At 57.9% G+C, this 17445-nt stretch overlaps 1 protein-coding gene across 1 annotated transcript; it reads right to left on the bottom strand.

The window, feature by feature from the left end:
- Positions 1–10: 10 nt before the first annotated feature.
- On the bottom strand, positions 11–17445 carry ANKRD52 (ankyrin repeat domain 52). Its single transcript, XM_059683249.1, has 28 exons — positions 17288–17445; positions 16913–16996; positions 16490–16568; positions 16236–16306; positions 15000–15200; positions 13940–14027; positions 13674–13816; positions 13184–13396; positions 12832–12910; positions 12411–12525; positions 12142–12224; positions 11920–12037; positions 11670–11738; positions 11361–11501; positions 11201–11281; positions 10002–10113; positions 9754–9825; positions 9312–9513; positions 9019–9106; positions 8824–8941; positions 7496–7715; positions 7224–7311; positions 7035–7118; positions 6803–6948; positions 6512–6594; positions 6218–6300; positions 5943–6034; positions 11–5521 (listed from the first exon to the last, which is right to left on the bottom strand). Exons 1-28 carry the CDS (start codon positions 17312–17314, stop codon positions 5271–5273), a joined length of 3231 nt encoding a protein of 1076 aa, XP_059539232.1. The 5' UTR covers positions 17315–17445; the 3' UTR covers positions 11–5270.

The raw sequence follows: 17445 nt of genomic DNA on the forward strand, positions 1-17445 counted from the left end.
ACAGGGCCAGTAGGAGCAACAGGATTTTAATAAACAGAACCCATCCTAAAGCCATGACTACGACAGTTGTACTTGCACCAAAACAGCATAGAAAACCAGGATGTGGTGGGAGGGGGCTCGAAGCAGGTTGGGGAGGACATGAGTCGGGTTGGAGGATGCAGGGTGCATCAATCTGTGGGGACAGCATTGTGCTTTAGCCCAGGGAGGAGGGGAAGGGATGGGGCAATGCACTGAGGTCCCCCCTTTTTCCTGCTGCCCTCAGCACCCTGGGGATACAGGCATCTGGGCAGATCTGCCCTTTATTGCTGACCACCAGCATTAAACACCCCCCGACCCCAACGCTAGCACCACAGGTGGATCCAAGGCAGGGAGAAGGGCAGGAAGGGGAACATTGCTTAGAGAAAGATTCCACTAGAATCCAGTGAATTGTGCTCAGTTCTCTTTACTTCCTACAACCGAGTACATGGGTCACAGGGTGGAGGGCACAACAGGACATGGAACATGCCCCTCCGTGCTCCCAACACACCCCTGCACACAGGATGGTGGTGTCTGCAGCATCACAGGTCATGCAGGGCACAAGGAAGGGGAGGATCACACACACATAGACGTCCGCAGCGAGTACCAGACAGAGAACACCCCTGGATATACACAGCTGTACACAGGGAACCCCAGGTCCCCACCCAACCCTCTCCCCTGTCTTGCCGTCCCCCCGGCAGGAGGAACTGTATTGCTTTGAGAGAGCCACCCTGGGGGCCACTCTGCCAGGCACCCTCCCTCCCACCCAACCCCGTTTTGGCACATCTGCGAGACACACAGCAGCGAGAGTAGGCACCCTCCCTCCCAGGCTTCTGTGGCTTGGAGTTGAGGAAGGGGAGAGGAGACTTCATCCTCCACCTTTCCCCTAGCCCTTCCCAACCCCTACCAAGCCCACTCCAGCCAGAACCCACCCCCACCCCCAAACGCACACATACAAAGCTGAGCTACCCAGGAATACAGGGAACAAGGAGATTGTCCGGGAAGGGAGCAGAGGCAGTGGGCGAGAAAGGACTGGAAGCAGAGACCCCACCTGGTGTGGGGGTAAGACTGGCACAACAGCTACTTTAGTGCAATTGGAGAGGGTGCCCACGGTGAGGGATGGACATGGGGGGGAAGGCTCTCCCCAACTTCCCTGGGCGCAAAGCCAGGCTCCCCAGGGAAGGGGCCTAGCAGGAGTGAGCATGGGCCAAGGGTGGATCCTCTCGTCACCCGCCCTCTGCCCCCCGGATGCAGTGACAGTGTCCCCCTCACACCTAAGTGGGCAACAGCAGCCTCAGAGTCAGTACCTTCAAGTAATTCATAGAGCAGACCCTCCCCACCCCGGCTTCCTCCCATCTCTGGGATTTGGTCGCTTCTCTAGGGGTTGGGTTGGGAGGAGGGAGTCCTCAAAACAGACCCTTCCTTCTCCACCTCCCTCTTCCCAGACCACTGGGCTTGGTCCTCAAAGACTCCTCACCTCCGCCCTTGCCCAGCATGGGTCCAGGTGCGGCGGACGGAGCCACCATGATCAGGGGAAGGGCTGCTTTGCGCCTTCTCCCTCCTTCTTACAAGGTAGGGTTCAAACTAGGCAGGATGGGGCCCCACAGGGGTTTGCCCCGGAGGGGGTTTCTGGGCGAGGGTCTGTAAGGCTATTTTCCTTTGCGGTGGGAAGGGGAGGCAGGGGATGAGCACTGGGTATGGGGAGAGGGTGAGGAATGGTGGAGAGGGAAGGAGGAAGGGGCCTCCCTGCTGGAGCACAGTCACTGGAGTCCTTCAAACGAAAAAACACGCATGTGCACAAGATCCACAGTGGGCCTGCTCCCAGCCCCTCCAGCCTGGCTCCACCCCACCTCTCAGGGCCCCTTCTAAGACCCCAGAGAAGGTTTTGGGGGTACAGCTGTAGAACCGTTCACTCTGGCCCTACACTCCGGTGCCCCCAGCCTCTTCTCCCCTTCTAGGTCCAGGGAGGAAGAAGGTGCTCAGGTGGGCAGACAGCGGTGGAAACAGTATTGAGTTTTCCTTTGGTTACATATTGAAGGCAAAGGTGAGCTGGACTTACAGTCAAAACGGATAGGGATGAGGAAGGAGGAGGGGCCATGGCTGGGGCTGGAGAGGGGGTAAGCCCTCCCAGCCCCTCCACCCCAAGGAACACGTCTAAGTGGGGTGGCCGTCCCTCAGTCTCATCTCTCCCACCCCCCACAGCACCAAACAAAAGGAGAAGCCCCCTCCCCCAGGGGCTGCTCCCCACCCCAACCTGGGCTGTACATTCAGTGGTTTTCAGCAGTCCTATGGCTCAGGGGCCAGGGGTGGGGGAGGTGGCCCGTCAGTCTCAGCTGGACAGTGGCAGTGACCTGGGTCTGTTGGTCCATCCTGGGACCCACAGTTTGTGCCATTTGCTTTTCTGAAGGATAGTACACAACCCTACCAAAGCCACCGCCCAATCAGACATATCCCCACAAAATCAGAAACTAAAAACTGGCTCTTTTCATCTCGCCCTCTGATTTACACGTCTGTTTCCCTGTCTCCTATGTAGCCCTAGCTCTGTCTCCTTTGCTGGGACCTGGGGCTGCTCCCAGGATCCTCACTTAAAATAGGCCTTTTCTCAAAAGTGCTTATTACTTGAAGCAAGTGCTTTAGCTGCGGTGGGGAGGGGAGGGGAGAGGGCAGGTGAAGGGAAGGAGAGGTTTCTTCCCCACCTACCCCCTCAAGACTGGGGGGCATTCTGCCTGTTTTTCACTTCTCCACACCCGTTTAAGTCAAAGAGGTTTAAAAAAAATCTTAACATTAAAATAAATATGCAGTGGCCATGAGAATGGTCAAAATGCTTCAAAAAACACAAGGGACTGGAGAACCTGGGGCGGGGTTTCCTTTGGCATAGGAGAGGCTGCTTGTCCTCCAGGCCTCACAGCCGCGTGAGGACGAGGATGCCCCACATGCCCAGCACTGCTGACGGTGTGCTGACGGGGCAGCCGGGAGCAGCCACCAGAAATCTCCTCCAGCAAAACCATGGGGCTCCTGACAAACACTCCGACGCTTCCTGTCATCACCGAACGCTGATAAAGGAGAACACGACCGATACCCCGAGAGTCTTCTCTGGAGAACCCGGTTCCCTTCTCCCCCGCCCCCACCACCTAATTCCCAGCACCAAAATGAGAGGGAGGGGATGGAATGGGAAGATTTCAGGAGAGAGAATTAAAGTTAGGGGCAAGCTCTGCAGATCCAGCAGGGTGGGGGGCTGCAGCCCTTAAGAGAGGTCACATTGATTGTCGTCTAGGGGAGGACGGGGTGTAAAAGGAGGTGGGCAAGAGGGGCGTCGCAAGGCCCTTTGGCTTTGAAAACAAAAATAAAAACTAAAAGCTGCACAATCCTTCTCACCAATAATGGTCATTTGGAAGCTTTGAAATGGTTTAGGAACTGAGGGGGGCGGGGAAGCAAGATAGAGGATAAAAGAAACGAAAAGAATAAGGACTTGGATAAACACCCCAGGCATCAGGGAACCAGCATGAGGTATGGTTAAGGGTATCTGTGAGGGAGGGAGGGGCCCTGGGATGCTCCCTCTCCCCTCAGCCCACCCTTGGCAAGGGAAGCAAGATTTGCAGGGGCTACAACTGGAATCAGGTAAGATGGTGAATAAAGCAAGCATGAGAGAGGGGCAGGAGAATGAGGGGTCCCCTGGCAGGGGAGACCCTCTACTGTGTAAACGAAGCCCATCCAGTTCTCAGGGGACAATACTGATGGCAGCCAAACTGGGCAAGGATGCACTGTGGGCACGGAGGGGGCATGACCTCTATTCAAGTTCTGTGTCTTGGCCCCTGGCTGAGGTATTGAGTGTGAGGAAGGGAACACTGGGCTGTGGGAAAGGGTCCAACTGTCCAGGAGGCTTAGCTAGGAGATGGATGGACAGGGCTTTTGAAGGGACCAGGGCCAAATTCAATGCTACATTTAGAGAAGAAACTGCCCCCTCCTCATCTAGCCCAGTCTGGCTTTTAGGGTGCAGCTTTGAGGAATCTTCTCAGTGCAGCCCCGAGCTCAAACCCCTCTCCCTGCTGCTGGGAGGCAGAGCCCTCGCCTTGGTGTCTGCTGTTCTCCTTAGATCAGAGCTTCATCCTCACTGGGAGGGGAAGCCTGGTCCCGAGCAGCCACGGTCCCTCGTCTGCCCTGCCCCTCCCACCATCTTTGGCTTCAGATCAGGAGTGACTGGGGGCCGTGGGTGCTCGTGGACATGTGGAAGGTGGGAGCAGACAGGAGCAGAGGTCTATAGGATGGGGACGCAGGAGGAAGAGCACAGCCCCTCCCTCCACACACATGCAAACACATGCCTGAAACACATAGGACATACGAGGGCTGTGGTTTTGAAATGGGCAGGAAATTAATTTGTTTCTTTCCCTAAAGGATAAAATGCTTACTTAAAAATTCATGACAAGCCTCAAAGTTAAGAGAGAGGAGAGCCGGGGAGGGAACGGCCAGGGGCTCTGGCCTCCCAAAAGAAGTGAAAAGAAGAAGCGGGTTAAAGTGCGTGGCTGGGGCCAGGCCAGCAGGGAGGGGAGCGGGGGAGTAGGCTGTGGGGGCAGAACCAGCCCTTGATTTGCATATGAGGGGCCAGGGGAGAGTGCAGGATGGGGGCCCAGGTACAGTAGTTGCTGCTTCAAGTGTTTTGCATTTGAACTTTAGGGGGATGGGATACAGAAATGGGGAAAAGCTCCAGGCCCCAGTGCTAAATACCCTCCCCCCTTGTCCACTAGCTGCCCCTGAAGGGGGAGGGGTGCCCCCAGAGTGCTCACACAGTACCAGAGATTAAGGCTTCTCACTGCTGCGGGGATGGAGGAGCCGGCCGAGCAGGGAGGCAGTGATGGGAATGGAAGAAGAGGAAGGGATCTGCCTGGCAGGAGGGGCGGGGGACACAGAGAGGAGAATCTGGGGGAAGAGTTGGGGTCGCTGGCAGCAGAAAGAGGAAACTGAGAGGTGGGGTAACGAGAGGGGGAGCCAGGCATTTAGCAATCATTTTGGGACACTTGGCAGAAGGGGCTGCCCTGGGGGTACCAAGGGCCTGGGGTGCTCCCTGTCAGTCCCAGGCCCCTGCCAGGCCAGGATGGTATGGCAAAGGGGTGAGCAGCTGCTCCCCAGTGCTTTTCTCCCCCCTCCAACCCCCAACTCAGTCGTGTTCTCCTTTAAAGTGCCCTAAATGTATAGACTTTTTCTAAATAAATAGAATAAGATATCAAGCCACCGGCAGGGAGAGGGACACTGGAAAGGGGCTACTCAGAGTAGCAGCCATCTAACCCGATGGCGCCGTGCCGCTCCTGGCTGTAGGGGCAGGAGGCCCCGTGGGGCAGGGCCCCGCAGCCACCCACCGTCTTGACTGCTGCAATGCTGCAGTTCTTGAGCAGGCTGAAGCTGAAAGGACTGACGGCGTCCTTGGGTGGGAAAGGCTTCATGGTGGAAAGGATCAAGGCCAGGCAGTCTGCCACATCTTTGTTGGGGGCACAGGCCAGTGCTGGGGTGTGACCTGCAGGCAAGGGTAAGAACTAAGGCACAGAGTCCTGTATCTCTGGGCCCCCATTCCTCCTCTCCTAGGCCCTGAGCGCTCTTATCTGTGGAGCGAACCGAGGCAGGCAAGCACTCAGTATGGCCAGGGGTCAAGGGCCATGAGGGTCACAGGAAGCTGACAGGTAGGCTGTGGACGTGTGGAGCTAAGGGTGGAGCATGGGGGACAGGAGGCTGAAGCATGGGGGGGCGGTCTTCCTGAGGCTCCTGCTGGCTCTACCTAGGTCCAACAGATTTCCCTCAGAGACTAGCACGCTGGTGCGTGGGACAAAAAGCCAGTTTATAGCAAATTTAAGAGGTCACCTCCTGAAGAGTGTCCCTGACCCCAAACCCAGGAAAGGTGGGAAGGGCACCTTCCCTCATAGGGCATCATGTCCACTCACCTTCTTCATCCACAGCCAGCACTGTGGCCCCACGACTCAGCAGGGCCTGCACCACAGAAGCTAGACCGTTCCGGGCAGCGATGTGGAGTGGCCTGGAGGAAAGGAAAGAGGAGCATGAGGCAGTGGGGTGCAAGCTGCCCTGCCACCCCGGCCTGAGCAGCAGGGCGCTGAGCAAACACTGTGAGTTCCAGAGAGCCCTGGAATGCAGGCGGCTCCTTCTTCCCCACCTGCCCCCCCACCCCCCGCCCGCCAGGAGCCCCTTCCCCGGCACTCACATCTGCAGCGCACTGTTGGTAGCATTGATAAGGCCAAGGTCTTGGGTTTCTGCCAGGATCATGAGGGCACATTTCTCATGGCCCTGAGGGAGGGGAACAGAGTGCAGGCTGTGAAGTGGAAGCAGGACAGGCCACAGAGGGGAGAAGGGGAGTGTGGCCGTGGGACAAAGAGCTACCCACCGTCTGGCAGGCTAGCGGATTCTGACTTCCACGCCGGTCCTCGCCCCATCAAGCCACCCAGCCCCTTCACATGCCCTGCCCCCTGCAGCCTCACCACCACCCTCCAGGCAGTACCTTGCTACAAGCCAAGTGGAGGGCAGTGTTCTTGTTCTCATCCAGCACAGTTAGGTCCGCCTTCCCTCGATACAGCAGAAATTCTACAAGAGAAAGGGGACCGAGCGGGACTGACGCCTCCCCCAGAGCAGCAGCCATCCCGGCTCTCCACCCTCCTATCTGCATATATTGTGCCTCACATCTGCAGAGGGTGAAACACCCAAGACATGCCTCCTGCTTCCTGAACCCCACAGGCAGGACTGACCCATCTTGCAGAAACCCCAGGGGAGCGCCTCCCTTCCGGAAACACACCCACAGCAGCAGTCTGCCCGTTCTCAGCCGCCGTCATGAGCGCGGTGCGGCCAGTGTGGTCAGTGGCATCCACCTCAGCCTCATGCTGCAGCAGCATCCGGAGCCCAGAGACGTTGTCCGCGAAGGCAGCGGCGTGAAGAGGGGTCCTGCGGGTGGGGGTCCGGGCACAGTGAGACAGGAAAGGCTCCCCCACCTGAGGGGCTTCTCCCCATGCCTCTCGCCACTCACTCACCGTCCTTTGGCATCTCGGCTGTTCACAATCTTGGCACCCAGAGCTCCCAGCAGCATCTCCGTGGTGCTGTCCTGGTTATTAATTCTGGGGGGAGAGGAAGGCTCAGCAGGAGGGCAAGAGAAGCAAACTCCTGTCCGAAGCCCGGGTCAGGGACCCTTGGGAAGAGCTGAGGCAGAGGAAGGGACTTACACTGCACAGTGCAAAGGAGTGAAGGGGTTTCCTTCCAGGTATTGAAATGGGCTGTGTTCAAGTAACAACTCCAGACAATCTTCATGTCCTAGGCATGAGGAAGGGAGAGGTGTGATGGACAGAGATAACACCAGCGTTCCCACATCTGTCCTCTCCCATCTCCTGACACTCCATTCTACCTCCAGAACCAGATCAACCCAGGCCCTCCCTCCACCCCCTTACCCTGTGTCTCTGTGCACACTCCTGAGCCTGCACAGCCCCCAGGCCCATACCAGTGTAGGAGGCCCAGTGCATGGGCGAGTATCCGCTGTAATCCACTCCGGCGTCCAGGGGGTCTGTGGAAAGGGCAGCCTGCAGCAGGGTCCGCAGGACCGCAGTGTGGCCACAGGCAGAGGCCAGGTGGATGGGCGTGCGGCCCTTGAAGTCTCGGCACAGCACAAACGCGTCGTGGTCCAGCAGGGCAGCCAGGCAGTCCTCACAGCCAGTCACTGCCTGGGGAGGGGAGTGCAGTTGAGGAGCCACTCCCTTTCCAATGACCAGTCACTGGGGCTGGCCCAGGAGTGAGAGCCACCTCCAGAGCTCCAATCAGTGTCTTTTTTTATTTTTTAATTGGGGTGACATTGGTTAATAAAATAATATAGGTTTCAGGTATACAATTTTACAAACACATCATCTGTATGTCTTGTGTGTTTACCACCCCACCCAATCCTAGCCTTTACAACAGTGACTCCAAGTGTTAGTGATCAGCAGCTGCTTCCTTTACTCTCTAAGCCAGCCGTGGGCAAACGACGGCCCGCTTGAAATGAATAAAACTAAAAAAAAAAAGACCGTACCCTTTTATGTAATGATGTTTACTTTGAATTTATATTAGTTCACACAAACACTCCATCCATGCTTTTGTTCCGGCCCTCCGGTCCAGTTTAAGAACCCATTGTGGCCCTCGAGTCAAAAAGTTTGCCCACCCCTGCTCTAAGCCAGTGGTTCTCAACCTTGGCTGCACATTAGAATCACCTGGAAATCTTTTTAAAATCCTGATTTCTGGGCCTCATCCTCCGGAAATTCTGTTTCTTTGTTGTGAGGTGGAACCACAACATTAGTAACAAAGAAACAGAGTTTCCGGAGGATGAGGCCCAGAGATCAGGATTTTAAAAGGATTTCCAGGTGATTCTAATGTGCAGCCAAGGTTGAGAACCACTGCTCTAAGCCAACATATAATCAGGATGACAAGAGTGGATTCTGGCACTCTGGAATGGGAGACAGATGCGGAGTACGGAGACTAGGGGAGTCAAACAATCCTGGGGGAAAAGGAGGCAGCTTTAGGACATGTGATGGTGGAGAAGGACTGGGTAATGGCATCCTCATCCGATGGGACAGGGCCAGCAGGGTATCCTGGGCAGAGCCTGGCTGGTGAGCAGGTGGCTGTATGTGACTACGAAGCAAGGTGGTCTAGGGGGTCAGCTGCGGATGTCAAGCGCTCATCCCAGAGCGGGCACAGTGAAGCCCAGGAAGACTCCGCACCAAGTCCTGGTCCACCTGCCCGGCGACCTGATGCTCCCCACCCAGGCCCGTCTATGAGCCGCCCCACCCAGGGCTCCCTTACCCCACGGTGGAGGGCGGTGCAGCCCCGGAGGTCAGCAGCATCAGCTGTGGATCCTTTCTCTAGCAGCAGGTGTACACAGTCCACATGGCCATTCATGATGGCCAGCATCAGTGGGGTTCTACAGAGGGGGTGGGAGAAGGGTGAGGGCCCAGCAGTGACGGGGAAACCTGCACACCGCCCCTGGCCCACACTCACTGTCCATAGGCATCCATGACATCTGTGATGTCAGCTCGTTCCCCACTGTCGATCAGCAAGTGCAGGGAGTCAGTGTGACCAGAGGCAGCTAGGAGGAAAGGGGGCCCGTGTCAGGGCATGGTCCGGGGGAAGGAGGCCAGGGCAGGGCTCAAGGGGGAGGGGGATAGGAAGCTACAATTCAGTATATGACGTTTCCATCCTCCTCACCCGACTCCACTCCCAACCCCAATCCCATTCGGAGGGATGGTGGGCCAGCCTCCAAGGGGAGGGAGCAACCTAAGGGGCACACGAACCAGCAGCATGCAGGGGTGTCCACTTGCGCTTGCGCTCCTTGATGAGGGCAGAGGCGCCGTGGGCTGTAAGCACCTCCACACACTCAGTAGAGCCTCGCTCAGTGGCCAGAAAGAGTGCGGTCCGGCCCTTGTGGTCCCTGACATCCAGATTCACCAGCGTCTCGGCCAGCGTCTTCAGGGCTTCACAGTGACCATTGTAGGCCTGGAGGGTGTGGGCAACCCATGGGTACAGCTCAGGACACTGCCTCCTTCTGCTCTTGGGGCCGATGGGAGACCCCAACCAGCAGTTCCCCCACTAGCCCCTCCGGATGCTCTCCCCGCTCCAGGCCGCAGCCTGCTTGCCACATCTTCTCAAGAAGACAGAGCAAGGGCAGTGCACCGTGTGCCCCTGCGGGAGGGCCAGGTGAGGACAGGCGGGCAGGAAGGAAAGGCTGGGACTCACAGCTAAGTGCAAAGGGCTGACTGGAATGGTGCTCTCCACATCCTCCAGGCAGTTAAAAGACATTTCTAAGAGCTGCAATGGCAGGAGAGCAGGTGCTAAGGTTTTGGAAATCCCAAGATATTAGCCCTGTCCCCACCAACAGTCATCCCCTGAGCCCCTGACCTAGGGACCACATTTGATTCAGTCACCCCTTGGTTTCAGAACCCACAAACACAAAGGTGCCCTATCCAGGCCGGATCCCAACGTACCAGTTCGAGGTTCTGTCTGTTGCCATAGGCGGCTGCATAGTGCACAGCTGTGTAGCCCTGCCTGTCCCGCAGGGAGGGGTCTGCACCGTTATCCAGTAAGAACTCCAGACAGCTGGGGGCAGGAGTAGACGGTGAGGTGGGGACAGGCCCAGCCCAGGAGGGCACAGTTCTGGGAGAGGTAGGAGGGGGAGGGAGCCCCTCCCAGCCTAGCTGGCCAGCACCCAGGTGTGCTGTCTCCTGCCCATTCTACTCCAGCTCCAGACCTGCCCCTCCTTCAGGTCTGCCCTAAACCACTTTGGCTTCAACACCCTCCTAGGGAACCTAGACACAGTACCAGTTATCAGCATTCTGCTGACCGACGCTCTCCCACCTCCAGGCACGCTGACCCCTACTTTAAATGCCTTCTCCTCCCAGCCCAGCTGGTCTACTCCTCTCAGTCCTGGCCCCAGCACCCTCTCCTCTGTGAGGCCGTCCCCAGCCTTTCCAGTTAGTGCCGCCTCCTCTGTACTCCCTTGGCACCCCTCGCGTTGCTTAGTAGTCGTTGTACTAGTGATAATACTTAGCACTCACCCGGTGTCACACTGTTCTAAGCACTTCCTGTGCATTAAATAGTTTAATCCTCATAATGACCCTATGAGGTAGATACTAGTCTTATCCTTCCTAAGGTTGAGGAAGTTGAGGTTAAGTTACTTCCCAAAGATCACAAAGCTGAGCCTCTTTGTCAGTATCCGTTAAGAAAGATACACTTTTACTTTTAGAACAGTTTTAGATTTACAGAAAAACTGTGAAGATCGTAGAGTTCCCATATACTCCGTACCAACTCCCCCTACTACTAACATCTCACATCAGAATGTGTAAGTGTCCTTTCATTTATCTTTTTCAACAGATTTTTAGCTTTTAGAAAGCAGAAATGTGGGGTAATTTACCCTTTTTCCTTAGTACGTAACAGTACGTGGTAGCTAATAGGTCATTACTCAGTTAATGCCTGTGGAATAAACAGGTGACTCTGTGGGTTGGTTGTCTGACCCTCTCAAGAAGACCGCCTGCTCCTGAGGGAAGAAGCTATGCCTCGTACTCTCGTCTTCACCCCGTGCTGAGTCCAGGCCTGAACTCAGAGGCTCCACACACACTGTGCGGAACGCCTGTGGGGGGCAGAGCTGGCTCCGCGGGGCAGGCACCCCCGGCCTCTCCCTACTCACAAGAAGGCCTCCTTCCTGCGGGACTCCTTCAGGGGCTCCTCCTCTTCAGCATCGTGGCTGGCAGGTGAGTGGGGCTCTGCTCTGTGGGACGGAGAGTGAGGAAGTCAGGGGAGGTTCAGGGAGGTGCGTGGGGTTGAGCAGGCCCAGGTGGGCGCCTCACCTCCTATAGGTGTCAGAGGCGGCAGCGTAGTGGAGGGGGGAGCAGCCTTTGCAGTCGGCCTCGTTGACGCCTGCCCCAGCAGTCACCAGTGTGACCGCGCACTGGTAGCTGCCGTTGGCGGCTGCGTAGTGCAGTGGAGTCCTGGGGAGAAGTGGAAGAATCAGGGACAGATCCAAACACGCTCAGATGCGCAGCCGAGAGCTGCGCTGTCACATTCTCCTTACTTAGTCTCCAGCTCCCCAACCCTCGCTCTATCATTTGTCTCTCTAATCAGACAACCCCTAGGTACACCTGTGCACATCAACACACCTTCCAAATTTGTCTCTCCTCCTCAAGTCAGCTCCACTGCTCAACAGCAAATTAAGACATTCAACATTCCTAAAAGGAAGAAGGATGAGGGTTAAGAGAGTGAAAGCCGCAAGGAGAAGCCACAGGCGCAGGGAGGGGCTGAGGAAGGATGGAACTGCTCCCACTGTGAGGGGCAGAGACGGGGGCTGGAAGGGAGCGGCTGGCCCCTGCCGGGCTCTCTTCTCAAGGCCTGGGAGGGGGAAGAACTCACCCTCCAGAAGCAGCAGCATGAAGACAGGTGCGGCCAAGGTTGTCGGGCGTATTGATGTCAAACCCAGCTGAAAGCACGTGCTCATTGCTGAGTGAAGATACAATGCTGTACAGCTGACCTGCAGGGCCAGAACCGCCACAGGTCCCAGGTAAGGGCACTGAGCAGAGGGGCAGGCCTCTGCTCCCCAGGTCCCTGCCCAACTCCCACCTGGCCAGCACATACCTGAGGAAAGAAGCTTACGACAACAGTCAGAGAATCCAAAAAGGACAGCTAAGTGCAGGGGGAACATGTCGTGGATGCCGCGCCTAGGGAGAAGTTGGGGCTCACTCCTCGGTCCAGGAGGGACCCGTTAGACCTCTTCCTGAGACCCACCACCAGCCTAGGAGACAGCGAGCTTCCCTTTAGCAAGCTCCTCTGTGCCTCCGTGTTTGATGGGAGCCATCTGTGCAGCCGGGGGCAGCCTGGAGGTGGGTCCAGGAGCCCTGACTCACCGGGCGGTGTCCGCGCCATTGGTCATGAGGGTGCTGATGAGCAGCTCGTGTCCGTAGCGAGCGGCCACGTGCAGTGGCGTGTTCCCAAATTTGTCAGCACAATCAATCTCGCTGCCTGAGGGGGGTGCATACACATACACTCAGGCCGGCCTTAGGCTTCAGGCCACTTCCCCTAGCTAGCTCCCATCCGAGTGCTGAGAACGTGCCCGTGCCAGGCTAAGCATTCCACGTGTCATCTTGTCTGTCAGCCTCAGGGGAGGGGGCAGGCAGAGCAGGGCCATTTCCACTGGTGCCTAGCTCAGAACTCCAGGTGCCATCCTGACTGGACGACGTGGTGGGAGGCAGAATAAGGAAGGAAAGGGCTTTCTAGAAATGAGTTCTCTGGGGAAAGAGGCGAAGGGAGCAGTCTCCCGAATCTTACCATTCTGGATGAGGATCTGGGAGCGGGTGAAACGGCCGTGGATGGCAGCCATGTGCAGAGGACTTTTGCCTTCTTTGCTCTGTGGAAACATGGAGTGTTTTTTCTTTTTCTTTTCTTTTTTCAGTGCAAAGCATAGAGAATGCCCCGTTCCCCCTTTCAAAGGACACATCCCTGGGGATGGTATAGTCCTATGACACATTCTCGGCCCATATTCTCACAGGTCCCTGGCAAGCTCTGAACAGCCCAGGAAGCAAGTGGACAATTCCCAGAGAGTTATCCAGAGGGAAATATGGTCAGGACCCCAGAGCCAGGCTCCTCTCCCCACTGGGCTCAGCCTCATCCCTTCAGGTACCTGGTAGTTGACATCAGCCCCATTATTGACCAGAAGCTCCAAGCAGAGCGCGCCGTTGGTGGAGACGGCAGCCACGTGCAGTGGCGTGAAGCCCTTGTCATTCGGCTGGTTGACATTGGCTCCTGCGTTCACCAGCTCAATAGCCACAGCATCCTGGCCCAGGTAGCAGGCAATGTGCAAAGCTGTGTTTCCAAAAGCATTGGGCTCGTCGATCTGGATTTCCAGGGGTGAGGGAAAGGGAAGTATCAGTTTAAACAAAGTGGTAGCTGGCACAAACAGCCGAGAGAACCCCGAAATCCAGTAACTGCCTCAGCTCCCTCAGATTCCCGACCCTAAAGACGGAGGGCACTATCACTTCAGGTGAGCATTATGCAGGCCCTTCCACCACATCCTCCTTGGCTCCCAAAACCATACCTTCCCATCTCCATAGCACACGCTGACCTCCAACTCCCTGCCCTCAGTCCCCAGCCCCTGTACTCAGCACCCTCACCTCAGCCCCCGTCCGCAGCAGGTACTTCACCACTTCAATCTGGCCACTGGCAGCAGCTGTATGGAGCAGCCCATAGCCCTTGCGGTCCTTGCAGCCAAGGTCTGCTCCCCGGGCCACCAGCAGTTTCAGGACATCCAAATGCCCTGAGAAGAGAGGATGCTTTCAAGCGGGGTTTGTGGAGGGCCTCTCGCTGAGGGCAACCCCCACTCCCTGCCCCAGGAATCTTAATGATCAAATGCCCCCTCTTCCTGTGAATCTTTCCTCACCTAGAAAAGCTGCCCAGTGCAGAGGCTGCCGCTCCTTTTTGTCACAGACGTTCAGGCTGGCTCCCTTATTGAGGAGCAGGTTCACCGTCTGTATCAGGACATGAAACACCTTCAGTGCCAAGTTCATGCCCTCAACCTGCCTAAGAACAGAGACCTCAGCTCCTGAAAAGGCTGAGGCAGCCTAATGGTATTGGTTCTTTTTAAAATATATATATTTTTATTGATTTCAAAAAGGGAGAGGGAGAGAGATAGAAACATCAATGATGAGAGAGGATCATTAATCGGCTGCCTCCTGCACGCCCCACACTAGGGATCAAGCCCGCAACCCAGGCATGTGCCCCTGACCGGAATCAAACCAGAGACCCTTCAGTCCGCAGGCCAACACTCTATCCACTGAGCCAAGCCAGCTAGGGCATGGTCTTGGTTCTTGAGCAGGACAATCTGGAGCAGCGGTCACCAACCTTTCAGACCTCACGGACCACCGGTTGGCGACCACTGATCTGGAGAACCAGAGGGAACAGAGGAAGCAGGCACTACGAAGGAGTTCCCACACAAACCGGAAGTTTGAGAAGTCTCTGCAGGTGATCTGGTGATGGTTCTTTTTGTTTGTTTGCTTTTCAATTACAGTTTACTTTCAATTTTATTTTGTACTGGTTTCAGGTATACAGCACAGTGGTTAGACAATCATATACTTTATAACGTGGTCCCCCTGATATTTCCAGTACCCACTTGGCACCATACCCAGTTATTACAATATTACTGATGATACTCCCAGTGGTGTACTTCACATCCCGTGACCTGGTGGTTCCTAAACTCTTGAAAAGTTTTTAAAAACGTGTTGGAAGACATTGACTCTCACATCAGAAAAAGGCATGTATACAAACATTTTCCATGTAACTCCAGAGAGCTCATCACCCTCTTGAAGTCCAAGTCAAGGAATTCAGTCCAATATGACCATTCATTCGGCTCATAGAACCATTGGGGCTTCTCCTCCCCAGGGCTGATGGGTAGGAAGGAGAGGGAAGGACTAGGCTAGGCATGGACTGGACATGGTCCTCACCTCCAGATGCCCGCTATGCACTGCATGGTGCAGGGCACTGCGCCCGCTCCTGTCAGCCACGTTGAGGCTGCTCAACAGGGGTGCCAGCGCCTCAGCACACTTGGTGGCCCGGTTGGCGGCAGCCACATGCAATGGTGTCTGCCACAGCTTGTCTCGGGCATTCACATCTGCTGAATGTGCCAGCAGCAGCCCCAGCACCTTCTGTTCAGGGGCAGGGATAACAGAGATGACAGAGGGGGGTTAGGAAGTGAAACAATAGGAAATGGAGGGAAGACTAGGTCAGCATGGCACAGGTGGCCCATTCCCCCACATGCCCTGCCCCTAGCACAGCATGTCTAGCCTCTCAATGTCTACTTCCCACCTCCTTCTGGATCTCCTTAGAGCTTAAAATCTTCCCTGCCTTGCTGATAAAACCAGAGATCCCTTCCTCTTCCTCAAGCCGCCAATATTACTCTCTACCCGACCCTGAACATCTTCACCCACAGTCACTACCAAGCACATCCACACACACAGAGGACCCACTCCCCCACTACTTCCCGGAAAGATAAACACTCCTGAGACGTCAGTGCCCAGGTGCCCTCCGTCACCCCGTCCAGAGGCACCAAAATCATTTTCATTACCTAGGAAAGCGAACCCACCTCACCAGCTGGTTCCCTGCCCCCAGGCTGGCCTGGGTTCCTCTCCAAAACCCAGGCTAACGTGGCCCCCTTCCCGCTGGCCTCCGTCCCACCCCTTCCCTGGTGGCTCCAGCCAGGGATGTGACTTAAAATAAGAGGGAGGTCTCCTTTGCACACTCTTCAGGGTTGATGGACTCAACCGGTGAGGCACGTTGGACCCCTGGGCTGTCAACTTTCATACCGCTTGAGGCAGGGATGCAGCAGATCGCCACCCAGGCCCTCCTCACAAGAAACGTAATCTCAGTGCCCAGAGGGGGAGGGACTCCAGACTCCAAGGTGGCCCCTCGGGGAGGGATGAGTCACTCCGGCCTGGCAGCAGGGCCCCCTGCAGTCTGCCAGCCCCGCGCTAAGCTCTGCCCTGACGTCACATCAGCTGGCAACACTCGGCCCCACCTTACCAGCCAGTTCCCGGGGCTGCAGGGAGGGGCCGAGGTCCGGTCTTCGCCCATCCCCGGGGTGGACCCGCCTGTCAGGCAGAGGACTGAGGCCCTCCCAGCCTTAACCTGCGCCTCTAACCAACGCATCGCCCTGGGAGAGGGGCCCGGAGGGAGGCCGGTACCTCATTTCGGGAGGCAGCAGCACGATGGAGGGGGGTCAGCCACAGTGTGTCCTTAGCGTTGACGTTAGCACCTGTGGGAGGGACGCTTTAGGGGGAGGTGGGGACGGGGCGGCAGGGAGGCCGGGGATGGGCCGGGAGCTGGAGGGGCTGCAGCCTGGCCTGGACCGGCGTCCGGAGAAGGAGCTGGGATGCGGGGCGGGAGGCTGGCCCCGCCCGAGGCCCCTCCCGCGCCACACCTTCCGGCGCCCGCTCACCTGACATCAGTAGCAACTGGAGGATGGGGACATCGCCGACGTAGGCAGCAGCATGCAGCGGGGTTCGCCGCTCCTGGTCCTGGGGAGGCGGAAAAGAGGAGCGGCTGCGGCGGAGAGACGGAGCCCCGGCCGCTCCCCACGCTCTCTTCCCGCAGGTTCTGCGGACCCGAACCCGACCCCGGGGCCCGCCGGCGCCGCGGGGGGTGGGCGCGGGGTCCGGCCCGCCGGTCAGCGGTCCCTCCCGAGGGACCCGTGTCCGCGCTGCGAGCCGAACCCTCTCCATCCCCCAAGCGGCGCGGAAAGCGCTGCGGCGTCATCCGAACGGGGAGCCCGGAGCCCCGCGGGCGGGCGGGAGGGCGGGCGGGGAGGAGTCGGAACCCGGGGCCGGATGCCCGGCTCGCCCTCCCCCCGACCTGCGCTCACCAGCACGTTGATGTTCTCCTTCTGCGAGAGGAGGGAGCGCACCTCCTCCACATCGCGGCTGAAGATGGCCTGGACCAGGGGCGGCTGCGGGGAGAGCGGCGTCAGGGGCGGGCGCGCGGGCCGGGCGGGGGGCGGGGGCCGCGGGCAGGGGGGCGGCGCGGAGGGGGCCCCCGCCGGGCTGCCGGCTGCAGGGTCCCCTCGCGGCGTCTCCGCCGTCGCCAGGCCCCCAAGGACACCGACTCGGCGGAGGGGAGCGCGGGGCGGGCGCCCCGGGAGCTCCGGGCTCGGGCCCGGCCTAGGCCGCACATCCCCGGGCTCGCGTGGCGGCGGCGCCCGGCCCCGGAGGGAGGGGGCGGGAAAGGCAGAAGGGCTGACCTGGTCCGTGATGCTGAGGATCCCCATGGCCCGGCCCGGGCTCCGTCCGCATCGAGCTCCCGGCGGCGGCGGCGGAGGATCCACCGGGGACACGGGGCGGCCCAGGCGGCGGCTGCGGCGGCGGCTGCGGGGAGAGCGCGGCCCCGCCTACCGGGGGG

The sequence above is a fragment of the Myotis daubentonii genome, chromosome 2, assembly GCF_963259705.1.
Source record: "Myotis daubentonii chromosome 2, mMyoDau2.1, whole genome shotgun sequence".
NCBI classification, from domain to species: Eukaryota; Metazoa; Chordata; class Mammalia; order Chiroptera; family Vespertilionidae; genus Myotis; species Myotis daubentonii.